At 46.9% G+C, this 22,206-nt stretch overlaps 1 protein-coding gene across 5 annotated transcripts in view; it reads right to left on the bottom strand.

Annotated features, from left to right (window-relative positions):
- rnf220a (ring finger protein 220a) overlaps positions 1–22,206 on the bottom strand; it is a 162,538-nt gene that overhangs the window by 40,066 nt on the left and 100,266 nt on the right. For all 5 annotated transcript variants that reach the window (XM_088927602.1, XM_088927603.1, XM_088927604.1 and 2 more), the window contains exons 2-3: positions 11,065–11,194; positions 2,854–2,899 (exon numbers count right to left, since the gene is read on the bottom strand). In XM_088927602.1, coding sequence (XP_088783728.1) covers positions 2,854–2,899; positions 11,065–11,194 — 176 coding nt within the window. The remainder of the gene's footprint in view (positions 1–2,853; positions 2,900–11,064; positions 11,195–22,206) is intronic.

Below are 22,206 nucleotides of genomic sequence, written 5' to 3'. Positions count from 1 at the left end.
GTCATACTCATTTATTTCAACATACGCAGAGCTACTTTCTGCACACGCAGGCAGCTCATCCGCTGGACTAGTGCTCAAATCACCAGGTTGCATGGTTAACCATCGACTTGACAGACATCATCTTTCTGTGTGGCCGAGACCTGAAATATCTCGTTTTTCAAATGAACGAAGCCACGGAGGAGTCGCGGGGGGGGAAATACAGTTTGCAATACTGTAAGAGGCTCTTGTCTTAAGCGCGGCTTTTTTATGGGCCGGCTATAAAATATTTGTATTTACAATCCAGCCCAATTAATCAAAGGAAGAAAAAAAAATGTTTTAGTGGCGCACAACTCTAATCTAATATTAATGTGTGAAAAATGGCGGGCCTCTTTTGCCGAGACAGTAAATTAAGTGTTATGCATTGCTTTTTATGCTTTAGGTTGGCAAGGTCAGAGAGCGATTTATTTATTTGTATATGTGCGTGTGCGCACGGTGAGAAAGGCCCGCCTGTAGTTCTGTGAATTAAGAAGTGTGTGTGTGTGTGTCCGGATGGGGCTGTGCGCGCACTGTGCGGGTGCGTTCATTTTTCCTTTTCTTAAAAAAAGATGACAAAGTGCGTGCTGAATTTTCTCCCGACTCCCAGAAACGGGAGAGGCAAACTGAAATCCAACGGGAGCGCTTCGTCAGAATGTGGGCCAGCCGAGCAGTCTGATCGAGACGACGTGTGCAATTTAAATAACAAGGACGATTAGGTGGTCAAACGTACAGTGGCGCTCTCTGTGCTTCCTGCGCGAACACGAGAGATTAGGGTTTAAGGTGACAAGCCGGGAATTGTCATGGTAATGACCGCCAGGAATAGGTGGGGTTAATCCCACCAGGGCCAGTGTCGGGATCTCGGTCTACAGGCGAGCACGGCTCAGATTATTAAAACGTCCGGCTTCTAAATTGTACGGAAGCCACTTCAATTCTTAACGCTTCGCCAGCATGCTAAACAATCAGCTCGAGATGCTAAGTCACGCTTTAGCTGCTAATTCCCCAAACGATTCCTGTTAGACCGATGCGTTCCCAGCCCTTTGCTGTTTATCATATCGCCTGGACAGATTTCTTCCGTTTGCATAATAAATTCACACTGACCTAGAAACAGAGTCATCCCTTTGTTCCTGCTTTCAACTTTTTTTTTTTAAAAGGTGCATTAAAATATCATTTGTAGTTTTAGCAGTCCTTGTGTGTCGCAGTCCTGCATCCGAGTCTCGTTTCGAAAGAGCAAGTGACTTTTCGCTGCACCCAATTTGGGTTCCCCTGTTCCCTTGTTCCCTTTCCAATGTCCCACCTCCCGGAAGAAGAGGCCTGCGTCTTTAGGGGTTAGGATGTTGCCCAGTGGCAGTTAAACTAAAAAAAAAAATACTAATCATAATATTAAAGGATGACTTTTGAGTCATTTAGCTCATAAAAATTGGCCTTTACAAGGTAAAATTATCATCTGGAGAGACGGATCTTTAAGAAAATAATTCATGGCTTCTTCACCCTCTGAGAAGATAGCCGCCACTGGCTAATTTTCCTCTTAATGGCAGCAGGACTATCAATCTCCCTGCCTGTGCCATTTTGTCTCCCCTGCTCTCTGGGCCACACAGCCCTTTCCAGAGAAAACATTAGTGCTTCTCTTTAAACCTCTGCTGGGATCCTGGCACGTCCTCGGCCCTTTCCTTTCTTTACATTTTTAAAGAACGGCTAAGCAATCCACTTTTTGTTGCACTTTTGGGAAACAGAAAATTTCACGGGAAAAAAAAAACCAAACTGGGCCTCAAAATGCCAGCAGGCTAGCAGGCAAAATGCTAGCAAAAGGCCCGGCAAAGGAAGCAGAGGATTGCTTGTAAATTCACAAAATCCTTCCGGGGCTTGAGTACTTGCTGGGCAGCAGCTCACTGAGTTACAGAGCCCCCCAAACCACTTAGCTCTCACAATGCAGGCTGAGCTGTCGGCAGGAGGTCTGTCTCCCGAGGGCCGAGAAAGACCTGACCCTATTTAACTTCCCAGATCTGACAAGATCAGAATCGCAGGTGGTACTGGAAGTGCAATAAATCCGTCCCTTCGCTCCTGCCTCCTCGGAATGAATTGAAATTGCCAGGGAGCGGTAAATACTGTCAGCCTCCCCTGCCTCTGCCGCCACAGAACCGGGTGTCGTAAAGCAGGAAAGGCAAAGGGAGACCAGGTTACTGACGTTGACATTTTGTTAACTGAATTCCTGCAAGAAACTGCCATTTGAGACTATTAAGTACTTCAGCTCTCCTTTCTCTCCCGGCTGCTGTCTGGCAGCATGGGGCCAGTTTACCTTTGTTTAGCTCTAGGCTTTAGGTTCTTGGGCTGACAGGCTGACAGCGGGATGAATAAAGCTCCTAGCGGGTCGATACCCTGCTGCCGTCCCGGTTTGAACTGCGGTGTCTAAACAGGATCTCTTCAAGCCTGCAGAGCCGCTGTTGTGACACCGTTTCAGATCACCTTTCTGAGAGCAGGGGGCTGCTAGGGGCGAGAAGCCCTCGTTAGAGAGAACTGCCTGTGCCGGAGTCTCCTCTCAATGTTGCGCCACTCTGGCACGGTGTGTGTTTCTTTCTGCGCCACAGCGCCCGGGAGTGCAAAAGGCAGTACATGACTTTTCGCCAGGCTGCGCTGCGCTGTTTGCATGTGTGAAGTGAACGAGGTGTTGGGAACGTAGCTGGAGATGCTGAATAGCAATAGAGAAGTACAGAATAACGCTCACCGCCTATAATCATTTTTTTCCCCCCACATTTCAGGGCTGTTTCGCCCTGGGATCTTTCCGTGATTGAGCACAGTCAGAGGACGGGATCTGTCTCGGGCTGCGCAGGGTTGTCTGCTTACCTTAGGCGTGCCCGGAGTTACACCGTCCTTATGGGCTGGGTTTTTGCTGGAAATTAAAAACAAGAAACGAAATCAGAGAGAGGGAAGTCAGAGAACATAAGTGGAGGCGACAGTCACATAAAGCCCACCAACCTCACATGCTTATCGCGGGAAAAAGAACAACAAATCACTTGAATTAAAATATGTATCTCTTTAATGATGAGGTCCCCAAGGAGAGAGGTGTGAAAACCAGATGGAGGGAACTATCGCTTTTACGAATCAGTCCTAAACCTGTCTACATTCTCCTCACGAGATGCTAATATGTGCTTGGAATAATGTGTGGTTTTTTAAAAAAAAAATGCATGATCAAAATCTCACAGTAAGGCATTTCTTATGGGAAGATCTGGTCAGTTTCTGACTGTGAACTCATCATACTGGGACTTGGTCTTACTGGGGTTGGGGCTGTATGTGCAATTCACTGAGCGTCTGGAGCCATCGTCAGTCCCCGTCCCAGTCTCAACGGGCACCCCAGGGTGCTGCATCACCCAATTCAACCCCCCCCCCCCCCCTCCGCCTTCACGCCCTGCGTCTGCTCAGATCGCAAAGCCGCCTCACTGGGTTTTCAAGGCAAACCCGGTGGAGAGACAGTTCCAGCGCATGTGGATGAAACAAAAAACATCGCAGATGTAATAACCTGCAGATTTAAAGCTTCCCCATCCCCTGCCCCTCCCTCTGTGCCACTCAATCCACCAACCCTTGGGCCAAGTTAAATTTGAAACAATTACTGTCCAAAGTAAGATTGCTAAGCAGATTTGGGATATAATTTTTTTATTGAAGTAATCATTCTGGTGGACCTTCCCCCCCTTCCACTAAGAGCGAGTGGCATCAGGAAATAAATTATTTGCTTGTTATTTGATTTGTCAGCGAAATGCCCTAAGCATTTGGGACTTTGAAATATGTTAAGAGCAATGCGTTGGCTTGTAAACATTGTATTAAACTCAGGAGAGGAGGAGAGAGGGAGAAACAAAGAAAGATAGGGCTGTGCTTTCTCCCCAGGGCCTGTCCAACTTGGGCTAATGACATAAAATCACAACCACATCGACATTGCGGCTTAAAGATGACTGATTAGAAGCCAGAAAGTATTAAATGGGCTGGCTAAAGCGCCCGGCGACAATAGGGAGAGACATATCAAATCAGATCTCTTTTCCGAGACATTAATATCCCCCCTCCTTGCTTCCTCTCACACGCAGGCCCACATCTCCTTTCCCTCTGTGCTGCCGTACTGGGGACATCAATACATTTTTATGAGCCTCTGAAAAGATGAGCCGAGGCGAAGTGACAAAAAAAACAAGGCTCCTGTCATGTTCGCTTTGTGCCCTGCACACAGACCCGGATTCTGAGCCGCACAGGCAGGGCGCAGAAATTGAATTTGCCCAGATTTAATCCGCCAACGTGATTTGGCAGACACTCGGGTCCCAGGAGTTAAGGAAATGAGAGATGGAGGGGAGGGGGGGGGAGACAGGGAGAGGGAGAGGGTGTGAGAGAGTTAAAAGGGAAAGGCGAGGCAGCTGAAGGACCCGAACCGAGGAAGACCCGGACGAGGAATGGAGATGGAGTTTGGGGCAGGGGAAGGAGCGTACAGGAAAATGGGAAGTGATTAAAGAACGGGATAATGACAATAATGATAATGTTGCTTTATTAGACCTATACAATTTCTTGCATTAGGAATTTGTCTTTTCGCATACCCCAGCTTGCTCTCCATGAGACACAGACACACAGACAGGGAGAGAAGCTTGGGGTCAGAGCGCAGGGTCAGCCATTGTACAGCGCCCCTGGAGCAGTTGGGGTTAAGGGCCTTTGCTCAGGGGCCCAACGGAGTAGGATCCCTCTGCTGGCTGCGGGATTTGAACCGGCAACCTTCTAGTTACAGGCACAGATTCTTAGCCACAGAGCCACCGCTCCGCCCACTCCGGGGGGAATGCAACACAGCACAACGAAAAGACAAAGCCCAAGAATGAAAGGGGCAAGATGAAGAAAGAATCTTCACATATCCAGCAAGCGCATTGGCCAGTCGGAAGAAAGATATTAGTGCTTAATGTACACGTACACTTGCTGCTTGCATCCACTTTTGCTGCTTAGAAAACTAAACGTTTTACATTTTTATTGAAAGTAACTGCACTGTCAAGAATGTAAGCCACAGTGTGAGCCAAAATGAACCATTTTTTCAGATGCAAGCAGTAACTCACAGATGTGCAAGACGATGCAGGTTCTCAAAGATGTAATTCAAGTGTCCCAGAGCAGCCACATCCCTCCTGTGACCCCAGTTAATGCCGTTTTTCATTAAGAAGCAGTCTCTAATTAAGAATAAAGGTGGTGGCTGTGAAAGAAAAGGAACCGACTGGACAGGCAAACCAATGGAAACGACCGACTTTAGAAATGTATTTTGCAGCATCGGCTCTCCTGCAGGTAGTCTAAGCTGCTCCTGAGGGTTTACAGCCCTGTGCTGTGCGATGCAGAGTTGCACTTGCAGGACGTAAGTCACCCTCACTCCTACCCCTCTCCTGGGGGCTGTGATTGATCTGACATGGCGGAGAGAGCCACACAAATCAGGGAGCCCTGAAAGAGGATAAATTCACAACATCACCAGCTCACTGTTTGTGAGATAATAAACACACTCCCCGCACCATAAATCCACTCTGTGACACAGTACATCCAGCCATCGAGTCTCTCTGTTACTGCTCAGGGGGGAGGTGGGGAGGGGGTCGGCCTTTAAACCACTGTAACTAATGCATTGTGTCATTAATCTGTACAAACAATGCCCCATGCTGAAGGTAGATGCAGGAGGATCTTTGCAGGATCCTTGGGTTTTATTGCTCTTTCTTGGCTCAGAACAGATGAGGTTAATGGGTTAAGAAGAGTTAATGCCTCAGTTTCTCACCTAACATCTGTCTGCGGTCTACATTCACAACTGGACTACCCAGTTACAAATGTCATGGCTAGATATCAGCTAGGCAGCGGCTCATCTTGAAGGAAACTTTTCAAAAAGTCGGTGATTTAAAGATCAACCCGATCAGACAAGATGCTCCCGTTGACCTGCTGTGATAACTGTCAGGACAAATGGTTGCAGAATTAAATTCAAAATGAGTGGCCACAGCCGGGGGTGAAAAATACATTTTCGGAGATCGTCCAAAGTCACCACGGAGATTTGATTTCAATGTGGAGTAACGCACACAGCCAGGTGACATAAAATGCGTGGACATTTAGGAGGGAAGAAGAAGGTGCAATGTGTTCCGCAAGATGAATCTTCTGTTATTGTTAAGTGACGATCACAATATTCAAAATGACAACTGTCCAAGGAAAGCAGACGACAGGCACAGTGCAGACAAAGAAGAACCTTAAAATTGACAGAGAGACGCCACGTCGGAGACAGAGAGCGAAAACAATGAAAAACGGAGAAGAAGATCCAGATAAAGGCAGACAGAGGAGGCTGGGGCTGGGGGGGGGGGGGGGGTGTTGGGGAAACTCAGAGTCAGAAGAGAGTGGTGCACTGCTCACACGGGCCTGTTTTCACAGCTTTTCACTGTGCAGTTTCAATGAATTTTGATGTGTGTGCTTTGGCAAAAAGATGCCTGCCTGTCTTGTCAAGCCAATAAAACGATTTTGAAATGAGCGGACGCTGAGAGAAAGGAAACAGACAGACAAGAGCCGGGGAGAGCAGAGAGCCGGTGAGTGCCTCGGAGTTTAATTTAGTTTAGTTAATAAGATATTTAAACAGAAAAAGACAAAAAAAAACTGCATTCCAACAAAGCCATGGTACCTTAGCACGAGCAAACCTGTTTAAAAAAGCAGAGTTTAAATCCAAACAATGCACTATCACAATCCTAAAAAAAACTGTTTCACTGAATGGCTTCTTCAGCTTTTGCAGATTTAAATAAAACTGCCCGTGCTCTACCTCAGTTCACTGATTTCCTTTTTTCTCTTCACCCACCTGATTCTATACCCCTGACAAAGAAAGGCTCAAGCAGTTCTGGATTTTACAGGTGTCACTCTCTACAAAATCCCCTTCTCCTTCGTTCTCAGGCTCAGGAGGAGCCCACCTCTAAAGCACATGGTGAGACCAACCCGTCACACGCGCTGCGGCCTTTCTGCACACACTCCAGCGCGCTCACAGAGACGCACGCCCACAGAGAAGTGACTTACTCAATCTCTGCTTTATGACGTCCTCAATTACAACGTTAAATGAGAAGAAAGAAAAATCAATTAGCTGGCAAATTTTTCCAATTAAAATTTGGGATAAATCACACAGATGTTATTAAGAAAAGGGCAAGCATGTTAATCTGTTCTCTCTCTCTCTCTCTCTCGCTCTCTCACCCTCTCTCTTGGTCGGCGTACAGGGGATGAGAGGAGAAGGTGCTCAGTGGTTTTGCAATGGACAGCAGTTAATGTCTTGAGCCTGCCACAGCCTGTGCCCTTGAGCCTGTCATTGCAGTCCACACCAGCTCCACCAGGCTGTCAGCCACAGGACAGCAGGGACCAAAAGAAAAAAAGTATCGAGTGGCCGGGCACGTAGGTGGGGAGGACGAAGCACTTCGTCTTTATCAATCTAAAGGGAATTTCACCTGCCGCAGAGATCCACTGTCAGCAACAGGCCAGGCAGGCCTACACACGAGACGGGGATGTTGGCGATGTGTATGTGCATGCCTGGGGAGAGGAAGGGGGAATAGTGAGCTGAAGGAGGGGGACAGAGGAGGAAGGCCACAGAGGGAGAGTTTGATAGAAATAGAAGAGGGGCATTTCTACAAAGTGTCATGTGAGGAAAGGTACTCTCCAAATGTTTGGAGTGCTCGCCCCAGCCACTGCCTGTGCATACTGACACAGGCCACACACCTGCACTGCGGTGGCCGGCACGCCCGGTGTGCAAGATATTCTGCTACAGCGCCGACTGGCACTGCCTCTCCGTCTGCTGAGAAACCTGTCTTGGAGCACCCACCACCAGGGGGCGATGTCCTTGTGGATTTGGGTCAAACGTGGGGACAGTCTAGCGGGAGCAGCATCAACTCTTTGCCGGCTTACTGGTGACCAGTCTGCCCCTGAAAGGGCAGCGGTGGTGTGGATTTAGCTACCGAAGAGGCAAGGGCACGGAAGCGCATGGTCGAAGGAAACAGGCCCTTCAGGGATGGAAGACAAGCGACTGAGTCTGCAGGGGAAGGGACCACATCAGCTTCCAGGACACAGCCTGCCCCTATCCCTCTCTAAACAAGCAGCGAAACAATGACAGAAAAAAAAAAAAAACGAGAGTCAAAATTAAATAAACCGGGGCCCGAAAGCAGATAAAGATTGCTTTTTTTGTTGTTTGCCACCAAATTTTCCATCCCTCTGTTCAAGCCAAATTGATTATGCGGGGATATGTAGATTGCTCTGCCCTCTAAGCTGTTCCCTCTGCAGATTGATGTTTAAGGGCATGATAGATTTCAATTTACATACATGAGGAATGAACGCAGGGGAGGGAGAGAAGGGGAGAGAAAAAAAACAGGTGACATGTTGTAAGAGGGGCCTCCCGTGAAGCACAGCAGCCACAATCTCATATATATCCACTCAGCCCCCAGCAAAGCATCTGCCTAATGCTACATCTTAAATATCCTTTTCCATTTTACATGCATTCAAGTCTCATTTGGACAAAATGAAACGGTATTATTAAAGGGAGATTTCTCACAAATTGCCCCGAATTCGACATGTCACTTTCAATGAGGTTCTTACATATGTAATGCGGGTGGAACAGCCTGGGCTTATTGAGATGGCGGCAGAGGGCAGAAATGTGGTAATGGGGAAGGGATAGGAGGGTGTCAAGGGCGTGCTGTGCAGAGGCGCTTGTTTCAGTAGGGGGTGCTGTGAGCTTAGAGTTCAGCGCCTTGTTTCATTGACAACCACCCCAGCTTTCAGGCCGGTTTGAGATCTATAGTTGCAGGTCTAGAACACTCAGCACAGATCCTTTAGAAATCTGTCCTGCCTGCAATACTGTGGTTTGCTCATTAGTTGATTATAGCACATCAGGGGAAACGTTACAGCTCTTAGTACCCCAGTGTTGGAAGAACTGCACAATGCTATTGCGTTTTTCTGAATGGATTGCCAGTCTTTTCTTTGTGAGTCGGACAGGTCTGATTGCTCACTTGGCTCACGCTGCTACTCTGCTTTCTTCATCTGCAGAACAGTTTATTTCTGGTCTACATTGATATATGTATTTTGTAATAAATAAGTATACGTTCAGTCTCTTGTCAACACATTAAAGAATAAGGTGTGAGAGCATAGCACTGTCCCAGTTGATCTTTTTTACTATTAAAGAAACTATATAAAAAGGCTGTGATTATCACATGATAATCAGATCTCTCGAAAATTCGAAGAATTGTGTAATTAAATACAAGCAGCATATTGGATGCTTTATTGAGGGCATTGAGCTTGATTATATCTATTGATTATTTTAACTTTTTACTTTATTCCACAATGCAACCCTAGGAAAATAAGGGGTACTTGTAACACTTTATAAATAAAGAAAACATTTTTATACACTGTCATGTCCAAATGTATAAGGTAACCTGGTGGTTTCTCTTTCTCTTTCTTTTTTTAAATGTATATTCTTTTAAAATATATTCTTTTTTAACCTACTAAGAGCCAGGTGTAAGTTATGAAAGGCCTTTATCCACACTACAGTGTCAAATGACTTCAGCGCAAGGTAAAAGAAGTCCTCACATATTGGCTTTGAACAAGGACAAACCCACAGGCACATCTAGCTCCTACGGCCTGCTGTTTCGTTAAATCAAGACGAACTGCTTGCCATCCTCCTCATAATTCAAAAGCCAACAGCAAAGGGGTTAATAGGAAAGGAACAGGCGAGCCTAAATCATGAAACCCTGACATGGACCAGTGTCCCCTACTGACAAATGAGGAAGAATGACGCTATCTCTTTAAATAACAGCAGTCGTTAAACAAAGACGACAGCACCTCTTGTCCACAAGTACTGACTAGAGAAGGGAAGGGAGGTAGGAAAGTGCCCTTTATTAATTATTAAATAATGACTCCCATTGCAGCATGATAGATACTACTCAATCTTGGCTCGCTCAGGCTACAGGCTAGGCTAATCTTCTGCACCAGCTCATTCTTTACAGGTGGCTTAGCGGGTGGTGCTGTGAGGCTGGTGAGCTGGGAAAAAGGCACTGTCGACCCCTAGTTACATGGCAGGGGCAGGAAAGTAGTGTTTGGCCACAGCAGGTCCGATCATCACAGCAAGGTGAGCTTGGAGACTTTTTCGGAGCAGAGAAAATGTTAGCTCATCACGATACGTGGGCAGAGTGAGAAAGTGAACACTGCTGCATAGGGCGTACGAGTAAAATCGGTGCTTTTGTCTACTTCTTCTTTCCACAAGATCTCCTTGAAATACTGTGCCGCATGTGAGCATATGCTGACAGAGTGCAGTGTGAGACAATGTCTCGCAGGCTCTCTCACATGAGCTCCCTCCCTGTCACAGAGTCACTGATCTAACACAGCCACCCCTGAGTGGACTACATTTTAAATCTGTCTTACTGTCAGCCCACTGGCCTACCTGTGTATCTCTCGCTTGATCTACTGTACATATCCATGCCTGACACTACTTACCTAGAGCTGGAAATTCCTATAATCTGCAGCCATGCGGTGATTTATGAGCAACCACCTCTTTTCTAACAGCTGCCTTTTTCTCTCTCTTCTTGTGTTCCAATGCACTGGGAAGCACGGTGGCCTTAGTAAAGCCAGTGAATTACTGACCCCACCCTATAATGTCTACTAAGAGATAGTCTTCTGCTCCCTCGTCCTCATCTATCCCTCTTTATATCCTCTTATTTGTTGCATATGTGTTGGAATAATAACCCAGTTTCACATCCGGAGGGTTTATTTACTCCACTTCTCTTCGCCTACAGTCAAAACACCAACCAGAGGTCACGAGTGGAAATAACATGGAAGTGCATTGAAAACTGAGGACAGGAGGCACTTTGTTATGCAAAGCTACCCAGCCAAGCCAAAACCTGGGATTTTTTCAGGAAACAGTTGGATGAGATCCTTGGATCAATTAGCCTACTAAAATGACCTGGATGGGCCCAATGGCCTCTCATTTGTAAGCTTTCTTATTTTATAATATCTGCACTGCTGCGTGCTCCCTCCATGTCGGCTGATTATTCTGCATGCCTCACAACTCCCTCCCGCTACCTGATGTGGAGCTGGGTCAGCCTGTCCATCTCTTGCTCCATGTGGTCCTGGAGTTCTCCTGGCCGCAGCAGAACCTGGCAGATGGGACAGATAGGGGCTTGGCTGTCATACAGGGAGGTCTTCTTCTTGCCTGGGAAAAGGAAAACAAGGGAAGGACAGATGAAGCTGGGTTTTTGGCCTCCAGAAGAGACATACTGTATACTGTATGACCAAAATGGGTTCATACCAGAGTCACTAGTCCTGATCCTCACCAAAAAAGAGTTATGTTCAATATTCACATTTCAGAATGCTCAGAAAATATTACCACCTGCACGACAGGAGTTTAGATTATTCATCCAGCAACAAATCATACAGTAGAATGAATGTACTGTATATGCCGTTTGAGTAATTTAGATACCGCAAGGAAACTAGGATGTAAATCAACATGTAAACTACACGCTCCATGTAAATCACCTGGCACACACATACAACAGTATTCACAGGTGAGTACATTTAAAAAGAATACTCCTAAACAGCAGTATTTCAATTGCAACCCTTCTGAAAATAAAGAGCTCCCCTCCTCTGGGCAAGTACACTTTTTACTTCCTTGTAACACGATGAAAGCTATATTACTACCTCAGTCGGCCGGCCATGTGCGGCCAGTTCAAAACAAACGGAGCTGACCTCACAGCGGTTTCAAAGGATTTCCAGATATAAAAAGCTGCCCTGCAGTAAAAATAAACATTTAGACTGCGACTCAAAGAGGAGACTTCCTGACCGGGCCTAATGTCTGTCCACACAGACTGCATCCGAGCTGGACCGAGCGGAAAGTCTATTTATAAAGACAGCTCCTTGGAGAAACAATGGGGCCGCTCGCATCTGACTCCCAGGCAGGATATCCGGGATGGACGGGCCATCACCAGCACCACTGGGCCCACTCAGGGAGCAGCACCTCTCACCCTCGTGAGGCCCACCCTTCACCCGCACACAATCCAGACAGCGAGACATCGTGTTCCACCACTGCCTCCCCCCCCCATCCTCTCACAGACACACCCTCTCGGCTAGCCCGTCTCCGCGAGCCCAGCAATCCATCTCCCAGCGCTTTCATCTTCAAGAAAGTCTGGCGATGAGAAAGTACCGTGAAAGTTATTTTTAAATCCGCTGTCTTTATTTTTAAACGGCACTCGAAATAATTACAACAGCAATTCGTTCAGGAGAGGTGCTCTCGGCATTAGCAACCATACTATTTAGTTACTTCTGACAGCTAAAGTGACTTTTCTTATAGAAATTTAGGTCGATGAAGACTGTTATATACTGAGCAGCTAAAAAGTATCCCTCTGCTTATGCATGTATGTTTTTAGAAAAACAAAGTACGGGGATTTGGGATATTGATTAAATGTTTCTGTGGCATCATTAATTGATCATTCATAACTCAGCTGTGATGATAAATTCCAGTGACTTTAACTGCTGCACAAGCACTAAATCAGCTCATTAGTGAGAGAGTGGATTGGGCACATGACAGGAGGCAATTTAACTTGTTGAATGTCAAGGCTGGTGACACCAACAGAAAGAAAAACACATAAAGGAAGCAATATTCCCTGTTTTTCAAGAGGCCAACATCTTCAAGACATTGGTAGGTTAGAGGCTGGGCTCAGTTACCAGCAGTAGAGCCAAGTCCTCTATAGTGATGAATCTAGATTTCAACCATCCTGATGGACATCAGCAAGTGTGGTGCAGAATAATACTCTAATTGTGTACAGCAGACCAATAAGAGGGAGGTCAAAGTGTGATAGTTTGGATCGTGGTGTGTAGTTGCTACAGATCCCCACTTGTAGTGGTTGATCATAACCTGACTTCATGGAGCTACACTGACCAAATCCTGGGACCTCACCTGCTGTCCTTCCTACAGACTCATCCTGACATGACAGCATTCCAGCAGGACAAGGACACACGTCCTCCTGCTGCTCATGTTACACGTGCTTTCTTGCTGCAATGAACGTCTGTGGGTCTGAGTTAGGATGAAGAGAAATATAGATCTCAGAGGCCAAGAACAGTCACATGCTTGTTTAAGGTCTATGAGAGGAATGAGACAGACAATCCCACGAGACAGAATCCGTATTCTGCAAAGAATGCATAGTAGATGCACATCATGTATTGCTGCCAATGGTGCACATACACACTACAACCCTGTGACTTTCACAGTGGAGCCCCATTGATAAACCAGTCAATCAGTACAAACACTCTATTGCAACCTTAATAAAACATCAGTGTCTCATCTACAAACATGATTTGTTTTATGTTCCTAAATACTGTGGACATTTTTCACGGTTATACTGTAAGTGATAAGTTTCTTTTGGGGTTGACGTAAGCCAACCAAAAATGGATTATTCTTTCTTCCAAAGTCTACACATCAGAGCTCAGATAACTGAGCTAATTCCTTATCTGAATTATAATTCAGACACAGGTTTTGCCAAAACAGATGTCTTTGCATTTTGTGTGCGAAGCCACATCAGATCATCTAAGACCGGAACAGGGGAACAGGTGTTCTTCAACAGGTGTGCTTCAGGAGGAACCGGGGTATCTGGACATCCACTTCGACCAATGGGTCATACAGCATCATCAACCACACTAAAGCTTCAGTTTTCTCAAAGGCAATGAGAATTTCAGTTCTGAATATTCATTCCTAAGAACACGGACTGAACTGCAGTGCTTAGTCCACCTGGCCCCCTGAACAAGCAACATCCTGTTTTGTCTGGAAGTGCCTCTATCAAACACTGCCCAGGCTTGGCCCTGCCTGTGAGGAGCGATACGATCACAGCCGACATCTTCCCAAAGCCCAGAAGTCACAGAGCACAGAGATAACCCCTGGTGATAAATTCCTGGGCTCTAGGTGGCTGTGTCCTTGACTTGGAGGGCAGTGGTCTGTTTGCTGTTTGGTTAGTGATGTACTGATGTGCCTATAATTTGAGAGGGTGATGGATCAGCAGTGCACCCCTCCTCCCTTTCCCCCCCCCCCCCCATTTTAACAAACGCGCATAAACATATACACACATATACAGAGACCCCTCCTGGGGCACATACCGCTGTGCAGATATTGGCCTGTCAGAAGTATTTCCTGCGAGAGAACAGATTCATCAGCACTGAGTTGGCGAGGTCAATGTTAGCTCTTCCCCCCCCCCCCCCCTCTGTTCCTCAGTCCCCAGCCCCTCCACCCCCCCTCCAACCTCACAGGCAAGCGTGCCTCTGCATACCCAACTCCCATTCCTCCGCACTGCCACTTAACAACCCAACAGCCCGCCACACTGGACACTTTAAGTGACTTTGAGAAATGGGTAATCGATTACAATCTGTGTGTCTCCATCGCTCCCTTCTCCCTCTCTCTCTCCCTCTCCCTCCACCTGTGTTTCCCTTTACTATTTAATTCTTCTTCCCTCTCTTCTCCCTCTCTCACTCCTTCTGCCTTTCTCCCCCTGTTTGCATCCCGGCCTTTAGCCTGTCTTCTCTTCGTCTGTCCTGCCCCCTTTCTCCTGTCACCCCTTTCCTTTCCAGTTCAGCTCGGCAGGCCTGCGCTGACGTGACAAGATAATTGAAGCTGTGCCAAAGCAATTACAGGCGGCGTCTGTAAACAAAGATACGTAACGCGGAGAAAAAGACGGCTTCGCGGCAAAGCCAGGTTGCTCAGGCACGGTGCTTTTCTAGAATTTGTTTCTACGTCTGAGACGCTTCAGGGAGATCGTGTCACTGTTGCGGCTCGTCCGCTTTTCAAGCTGTCTGGTTTGCGTGGGTCCCTCATTACCACAGCACATTTATTCCAGTCGTGTCCGAGGGCACTGCGAGACCAACAGACTGCACCTTCCGCCGCACATTAACTCTCAGGAGCTCAGGAGCCGGTGATCAGGAGTGCACTGGTATTTAATTCACTGGTACACAATCGATGGGCACAGTAATCAGGTCATGATCACTCCACTGCGCGTGTGTCGGCTCGCCGCCCTTCCTCATCACCCGTACAGTGCGCTGGTGGCCCCTCCCACAACCCTCACCCTTTCCCCTTGAGAGCGAGGGCACACAAGAACGTCTTGTCCACCGGACCCCCCTCCCCGCGTCATCCTTCAGATTTTCACTCACGCCTGTGAGCAGATCTCTCCACATCTGACCATCTTGCTGATACCAGGGGGAAGACAAAACAATGCTTCCTCTCCCTGCCCCATTCCCCGCGCACCAAAACAAAACAAGCTGCCGAGGAGTAATTAATATTTAATTCACTACTAAATGTACTGATTATTTCCAAGTAATTGGCTGGCTGCACAGCTGTGGCCACTAATGAATACAGGAGAGGAGGGGCTGAGGAGGGGGTCTCTACTGATCCACTTCCAGTCACAGAAGACTCAGCACACGCCCACTGGTGAGGGCACCCACAGGGCTCCTCAAAGTCAGTGGATCAGTGTACGAACTCAGCAAAAACGCCAGCGAGCACGCTTTTCAATGCTCTCGCTTGCTTGACTTGCAGCGAATACAAGTGATAGGGCTCTCCCACAGGTGAGAGGAAAGTGCATTTCCTTCCACAGGGTCTCCTAAGTTGGAATTGGAAAAGAACCCTTTTGAGAAGTATTGATTGAATTAATTTGACCTTAAAAGCTGCATTTTACAAAGTTAGCTGTGAATTCTTATGCATGGATTAAAATAAACCCAAAACGGAATAATTAATAAATGAAGAACGAATTAATCTGGAGCTCGACTTTACCATCTGCAGTCTATTAATTATGTCAACACTTCGTTCCTATTGTCAATTTTTGCAAGGAAATGGCATCCAAATGAACATTTGGATTTATTTCAGTACAGTACAGAAGGACCCCAATATCCAACACTTTCCCTGAACCTAAACTCATTGGGCACTGGGGATGGAGTCAAATGGCATTTTTACAGATTAAGACAATGGAAAACCAAGATGATTAAACAGGATTCTCTTTACCTCAGTCAAGTACCAATGCAGTATTGTCACTAACAGCTGTAGAAGATTCTAGCAGGGGAGCAGCTACTCATATACATGACTTTAATATTACTGCCTTACACATTGTAAAACTTACTTAGATTTCATCTGCTTCTGCATCTATAAACTTTAATATGTTTAGCCCTGAGTTTTATAGCTTTATGTTTTTTGAATGCAGTTCCTTGACAATTTTGAAATATACAATATTGCTTACTTAAAATGTAATTCAAAATGACCTGCTACTCTTCTGCTGTACTCTCTGTATGAGCCGGGGTAACATGACTTATTTGAAAGCACACTGTGAGAGTGCTCACCATGAAAGGTTGCACCATGATACCAAAAATGTTCAAACGACAAATTAGGTGGTGGATTAATATCCCTCTTCTGACAGTCTTTCTGTCCATACCTGCAACGGCAAAGCCTGATGGAACATTTGCCAACCCCTTGATTCAGCACTGTACCTACAGAATGTACTTCAGACAGCAAATTAAGGTTTGAGATACCAGTATCACCATCTATTGTCCTGGAAGTGGAATGCTGAGAGTCAATATGAATGCTCCTTTTAGAGATCAGGGCAGGGTTATAATTATGTGAAGGAATGTGGGAACAGGCTTGATGATGTCTGAAAAACACATTCCCAAATCCATACTCTAAAGCCCAGGCGACAGCAGCAGTAGGTAATGGAAACGTTGTAAAAATGACAGTGTGCTCACTAATGCTTTAAGCGGGATGCCACACGGAGATGCAGGTCTGTAATCACACAGGCTGTGCTCCATTTTCCACGATCGATCCCCATGTGTGGACTTACGGCAGCGATGCACAGGCCTGCATTCATTGCTGCTATTACAGACAAACAATTTGAGTTTGTTTGCGCTGCAGTTTTAAGGATGTCATTTTATTTTGTCCATCCTGCTGATGGCAGAGAGCTGGCAGGAGGACAGCAGCCAGCCAATGTCTAATCAATTTAACTCTTTGACTGCTGAGCTATCCAGCTACAGCGTGTAATCTAGAACTGCGCGTTGATCTCAGGCAGCAAACTTCCAAAGGCCTAGACGACTTGGCTTATCTTTCTGAGCAGAATAGTGTACAACTATCAGAGAATAAGTAATAAATGTACTACTTTTTGTCTGTTGCCATTGGAAGTTTCAATGGAACAGGTAAGCACCAGCATGCTGAAGAGGGCTCCTGCAGTTTTTTCGACGCTAGTTTCTCTGCTCTTCTTTCGGGCCTTCGCCGCGAATGTGGGATTCTTCTGGCAAAGAGGAAGACGGCAGCGCTTCAGAAAACCGAGCGAGCGCAGGAATGTGTTTTAAACCCCCTTAATGAGCCGGCAGCTGTAAAGTTTTGTGGTGGCGAGGCTGTCATTTGTGCTCGCGATGAGGTGCGCCCGGGCTGCCTAATGAAAAACAATCCGACAGGCCCATCTGTCAGAGTCGTGATGGATGACACGTCGCTGGCGCGCAACAAGGAGTCGGAGCGCTGCGCTTGCGAGCGCGCGCGTGTCTGTGTGGGAGCATCGCTGCCGTGCGGGCGTCTCTGTGTGTGTGTGTTTGTGCGAATTTGTGTATGTGCCTGATTGCAGGGGCACCTTCACCTCTTACATGCACGGGGCTGTAAAAGGCTAGAGTAATACAGAAATCAATGCCACTCGTGTTGAGGAAAATGAAGGTGATGAAGAAGAAGAAATTGGACGAGGTCTTTGTGACAGGATCATTAGAACGTCTAGCAAATGGTGGTACATGTGAGCAAGACAAAGAGAGTGAGAATGTCTGTTGTAAGCTCTGACAATCACATATAGATGATGTCACATGCTATCCTTGTCAATAACACAGCAGCCCCTTTCCATGTTCAGGAAAATCAATACCTCACATTTCTACTAGCGGTAGTCTTTGCCATCTAAACAGGATCTGTTCGTTTTTGCCGAGGAGCCAGCGAACATATGACTGAAACCCAGGGATGGCTGATTTACAGTTAGGAAAACATCACAGAAACAAACAGGCTTGTTAGGAGACTGGAAATTGAAGGGTTTTCAGAACTTGCCAACACTCAAGATGTCTGAACACCAATTTAGCATATTCATGAACCTATACAATTGCTCTCATAGCCCATGTACAGCTCCAGTGCCAACAGACAGCTCAGTGAGTGCTGGGATAAGTGACAAGTGTTGTTTGCAAAAAAACATCTTGAGCATCAAGCGCCTTCAGTACTTAATTTGGACCCCTCTTCCCTCAACTAGGATATTCAATCCAATGTGTTCACCTGCTAAGTAAAACATCATTAAAGCTCAAAGGGCACTTAAGAGTAAAACTTAAGTGGAATGTTTACTTAAGGCATTTAATATTAATGGGATGTAAGGACTAGTTGTTACAGGTCAGTGTGGCCAGTTTTATAATCAACTCTTTTCTTCCTACCTTCCCAAACTGTCGCCAATGTTTTACATTTTAGAATAATGGCATAAATGTAAAAAAAAAAGTGACTGTAACGTCAATCCAGTTCAAGTTCGAGAGCACAGAAGTTCAACAAGGCATGTTCTTTTCCACCCACAAACTCCCGGTTCTCCTAGACCTGTCAAAGGTGGCACAAGTTTCTCTTTCTGTCAACATCCCATCAATCAGGGCCAACAGGCCGGTGGTGCTGGCCTAATGTTTTTCCTATAGACAGGCACATTATGTCGCCGTGCAGCCTGGGTACACCGTGTACACACCCTTGCCTGTCTCCGGGAAGTAAATCAACCAAATTGAGAGGGCCAGTGATTAATCGCACCCAGGCTGTGAGAGAAGACAGACCCCTTCTGCTTCCCTCTCGCTTCTCACTCTCAATCTTCCTCCCTTCCCTGTGTCTCCCACCTGATTCCCCTGCTATTTTCGCCGTCTCCTTCCCTTTTCACTTCCAATTCTTCCCTTACTCCCTGCCTTCGGTCTCCTCATCCTGAGTTTCTCTCCGCCGTACCCCCTGGAACCCCCCCCACACACACACACCCCACCCCGCAATCTCACGACTTTGCTCCCCCCTGGCAGTGAGTGATGGGGAGCTGCAGACAGAGGAACGGATCCCCCGCTGGTGACAGTGGTGAGGGCACGTGGCGGCTGTCAGCGTCTTAAAGATGATTAATGCTGGGAGCCCCCTCACCCAGACCCCGGAGGGCCGCGCGCATGGGGTATCTGGGGCAGGCAGCGTGTGGGCACGCCATTTAATCTGCCAGGCCACGCAGGACAGGGCCAGCAGGAGGAGAGGCGCTACGGTAACGAGGAAATAGGGCTGACAAAACTTTTTAGCGGGGAGATTCTTCACAGAAATGCCAAGCGGAGAGAGGAGGGGGGCCAGAGGGGGCTATCTGCCTGACAGTCCTGATTGAACACATGCCTGATTTCTCCTAATGCACCAAGATGGATCATTTCATTTCTCCAAAACCGACTGCCTCGCTGGAATTTTTATTTTTCGGGAAAATGTCTCCGAGAATTTTTATGTAGCCTCCCCCACCTTGTTATCGTTAAGCATCTGTGAGAACAATATTTTTGCTATTATTTTTTACGAACAATTATTGCATCACCTGGGCTTCGGGAACGAACACATTTTAATGAGGACAAAAATATATCCGAGGAAAAATATTTAGAAAAATAATACAATTCAGAGAGATAGATTAATGCCGGTCACATATGGGAAATTCACACAAATGTCCAAAGCGTGAGAACAATAACGAAAACATGAATTAAATTTTGTCTATATATATTGGTTTTGTGCAGTAACGGAAGTGTTGTGTTGCTCCTTTGGTCTACTCCCATGGGACAGAAGACCGTTCACATGGAAATCGCATGTGGTGCTAGTTAGTTTTTTTGGTCCACGTTTGGTGGACAAAAAAATGAAAAACAGAACACCTGAGAGTGGATGAGCACGAGCCCTGTGCTTCACTGTTAGCAGTTCCAGGCGCCATCAAATGAAACACTGAAGTAAGATTCCTTTCCACTGTTAATATGCACAACGCAAATGAATAAATTAATAACACGTTCGGGCAGGTGACGTGTTCGCGTGCGTGGAAGGAAGCAGTGGGCTGAGAAACATCTGTGTGTGTGAGTGTGTTGAGAAACACTGGATTTGACAGACAGGCAGACAACTTGCAACAGGGAAGCGACAGCCCACGGTAACACAAATACCATTTGCAAACAAGGAGGAAAATGGGACAGACAAGAGATCGTTTTGAAAGTGTGTGAGTGCATCATGATGTGCATCAACAGGGTCTCTGTCAGAGTTCATGGACATGCTTTAACACAGCCACGGAGCCCCACTGGCAGGTTATTAATACGTCACATCCATTACTGCGCTAATACAGTTGTCTTCGCCCTCCTTTCACTGTAATACCACTGATTTGCCTGTATGATGAATTGGGGGATGTTTGTCGGGGGGTGTCATAATTTGTCAGGAGTTGTACACGATCCCGACTGAGGAGCCTGATGAAATTCCAGAGCTACTAGGTGCTCTCTGAGCTCCCAGCCCTGTGGCACACAGGAAACCCTCGCAATTACACACACAACAAAAAGACACTGCTCTCTCAGACTGGCTAGATTCACTGGCCAGACTCTTCTCCATTACAGGGACAATTTCCAACACGATGTGAGATTTCAATGTGAAATTTTCAAATTTCAAATCTCAGCACAAAAAATACCATTTAAAATCATGCCTTTTGCACACTGAGCCCACATTTATCTGTGATGTTAATGTCAGTAGGCTTGGGGTGATTTTAACATCAGTAGGAGGTCAGAAGCAAGGGCTGCGCTACTTATCTGATATAGCACAGCAAGGCTGAGGCATGATGTATTATCATTCATCTGTGCTATTTTGATTTGTCAGGCTGACACTTCTCTGTGTTGTTTTATACTCTACTCTGAAACCTCCAACACTGAGCAGAACTAATTTCCTTCCTGCGGCTGGCAGCAGGCCACTTGAACTCCAGGAGAGGTGGGAGGTAGACTGTGCTGCAGTGCACTCCGATTGGAGCACAGCCACTTGGGGCAAAATTTAAAGAGCGCACTTCATTTATATTTCTAAATTTACTTTTCCAAAAATGATCGCTCCCGTTTTTTTCCTTATACGCACACAAGCGAGAGAGCGCTGTGCTCCCAGTGGAGCCGAAGGAAGTTCCAGACTTCTGCAGGTTGGCCTAGACGAGTGCTCTATGTGGCGTACAGTAAATGTTTTGGCAAGAGAACAAAGACGTTGCTAATAAGCTGCAAGATGGACTTAAATGGCTTTTAAAATAAAAAGTGCTAACATTGTAATTTTGTCCTGAGTGGAGAAATTCCGACTGTACTTTACCCCCTGCCGGGTCATCTGTCAGCCCAGTAAAATTAAGTGGGTGACCCTGCGCAGCTGCTACCTATAAACTGGCCTTTGGAGATTCTGACTTCAGAAATGGGTACCTGCCTGCCGACAGAGACATGACTTTTACTGTAGAGCTCGTTTACTGAGCCGAGGAAAGGGGGGCAGCAGGCTGTGTGTGTGGAGTTGGGAGAGCACGAGACTGAGTGGGTGTGTGGAGTCGGGAGTTAAGAGGCTGTGTGGCTGTATGTGTGTAGAGTTGGGGTGCAGCAGGCTGTGTGTGTGGAGTTGGGGTGCAGCAGGCTGTATGTGTGTAGAGTTGGGGTGCAGCAGGCTGTGTGTTTGGAGTTGGGGTGCAGCAGGCTGTGTGTGTAGAGTTGGGGGACAGCAGGCTGTATGTGTGTGGAGTTGGGGTGCAGCAGGCTGTGTGTGTGGAGTTGGGGTGCAGCAGGCTGTGTATGTGGAGTTGAGGGGCAGCAGGCTGTGTGTGTGGAGTTGGGGTGCAGCAGGCTGTATGTGTGTAGAGTTGGGGTGCAGCAGGCTGTGTGTGTGGAGTTGGGGTGCAGCAGGCTGTGTGTGTGTGGAGTTGGGGTGCAGCAGGCTGTGTGTGTGGAGTTGAGGGGCAGCAGGCTGTATGTGTGTAGAATTGGGGTGCAGCATGCTGTGTGTGTGCAGTTGGGGTGCAGCAGGCTGTGTGTGTGGAGTTGAGGGGCAGCAGGCTGTATGTGTGTAGAATTGGGGTGCAGCAGGCTGTGTGTGTGGAGTTGGGGTGCAGCAGGCTGTGTGTGTGGAGTTGAGGGTGCAGCAGGCTGTATGTGTGTGGAGTTGAGGGGCAGCAGGCTGTGTGTGTGGAGTTGGGGTGC

Source organism: Atractosteus spatula, chromosome 11 (assembly GCF_055471065.1).
Source record: "Atractosteus spatula isolate fAtrSpa1 chromosome 11, fAtrSpa1.hap1, whole genome shotgun sequence".
Classification (NCBI taxonomy): Eukaryota; Metazoa; Chordata; class Actinopteri; order Semionotiformes; family Lepisosteidae; genus Atractosteus; species Atractosteus spatula.
Note: the sequence above shows the minus strand (reverse complement) of the source record. Positions and strands in the feature narration are given on the sequence as shown.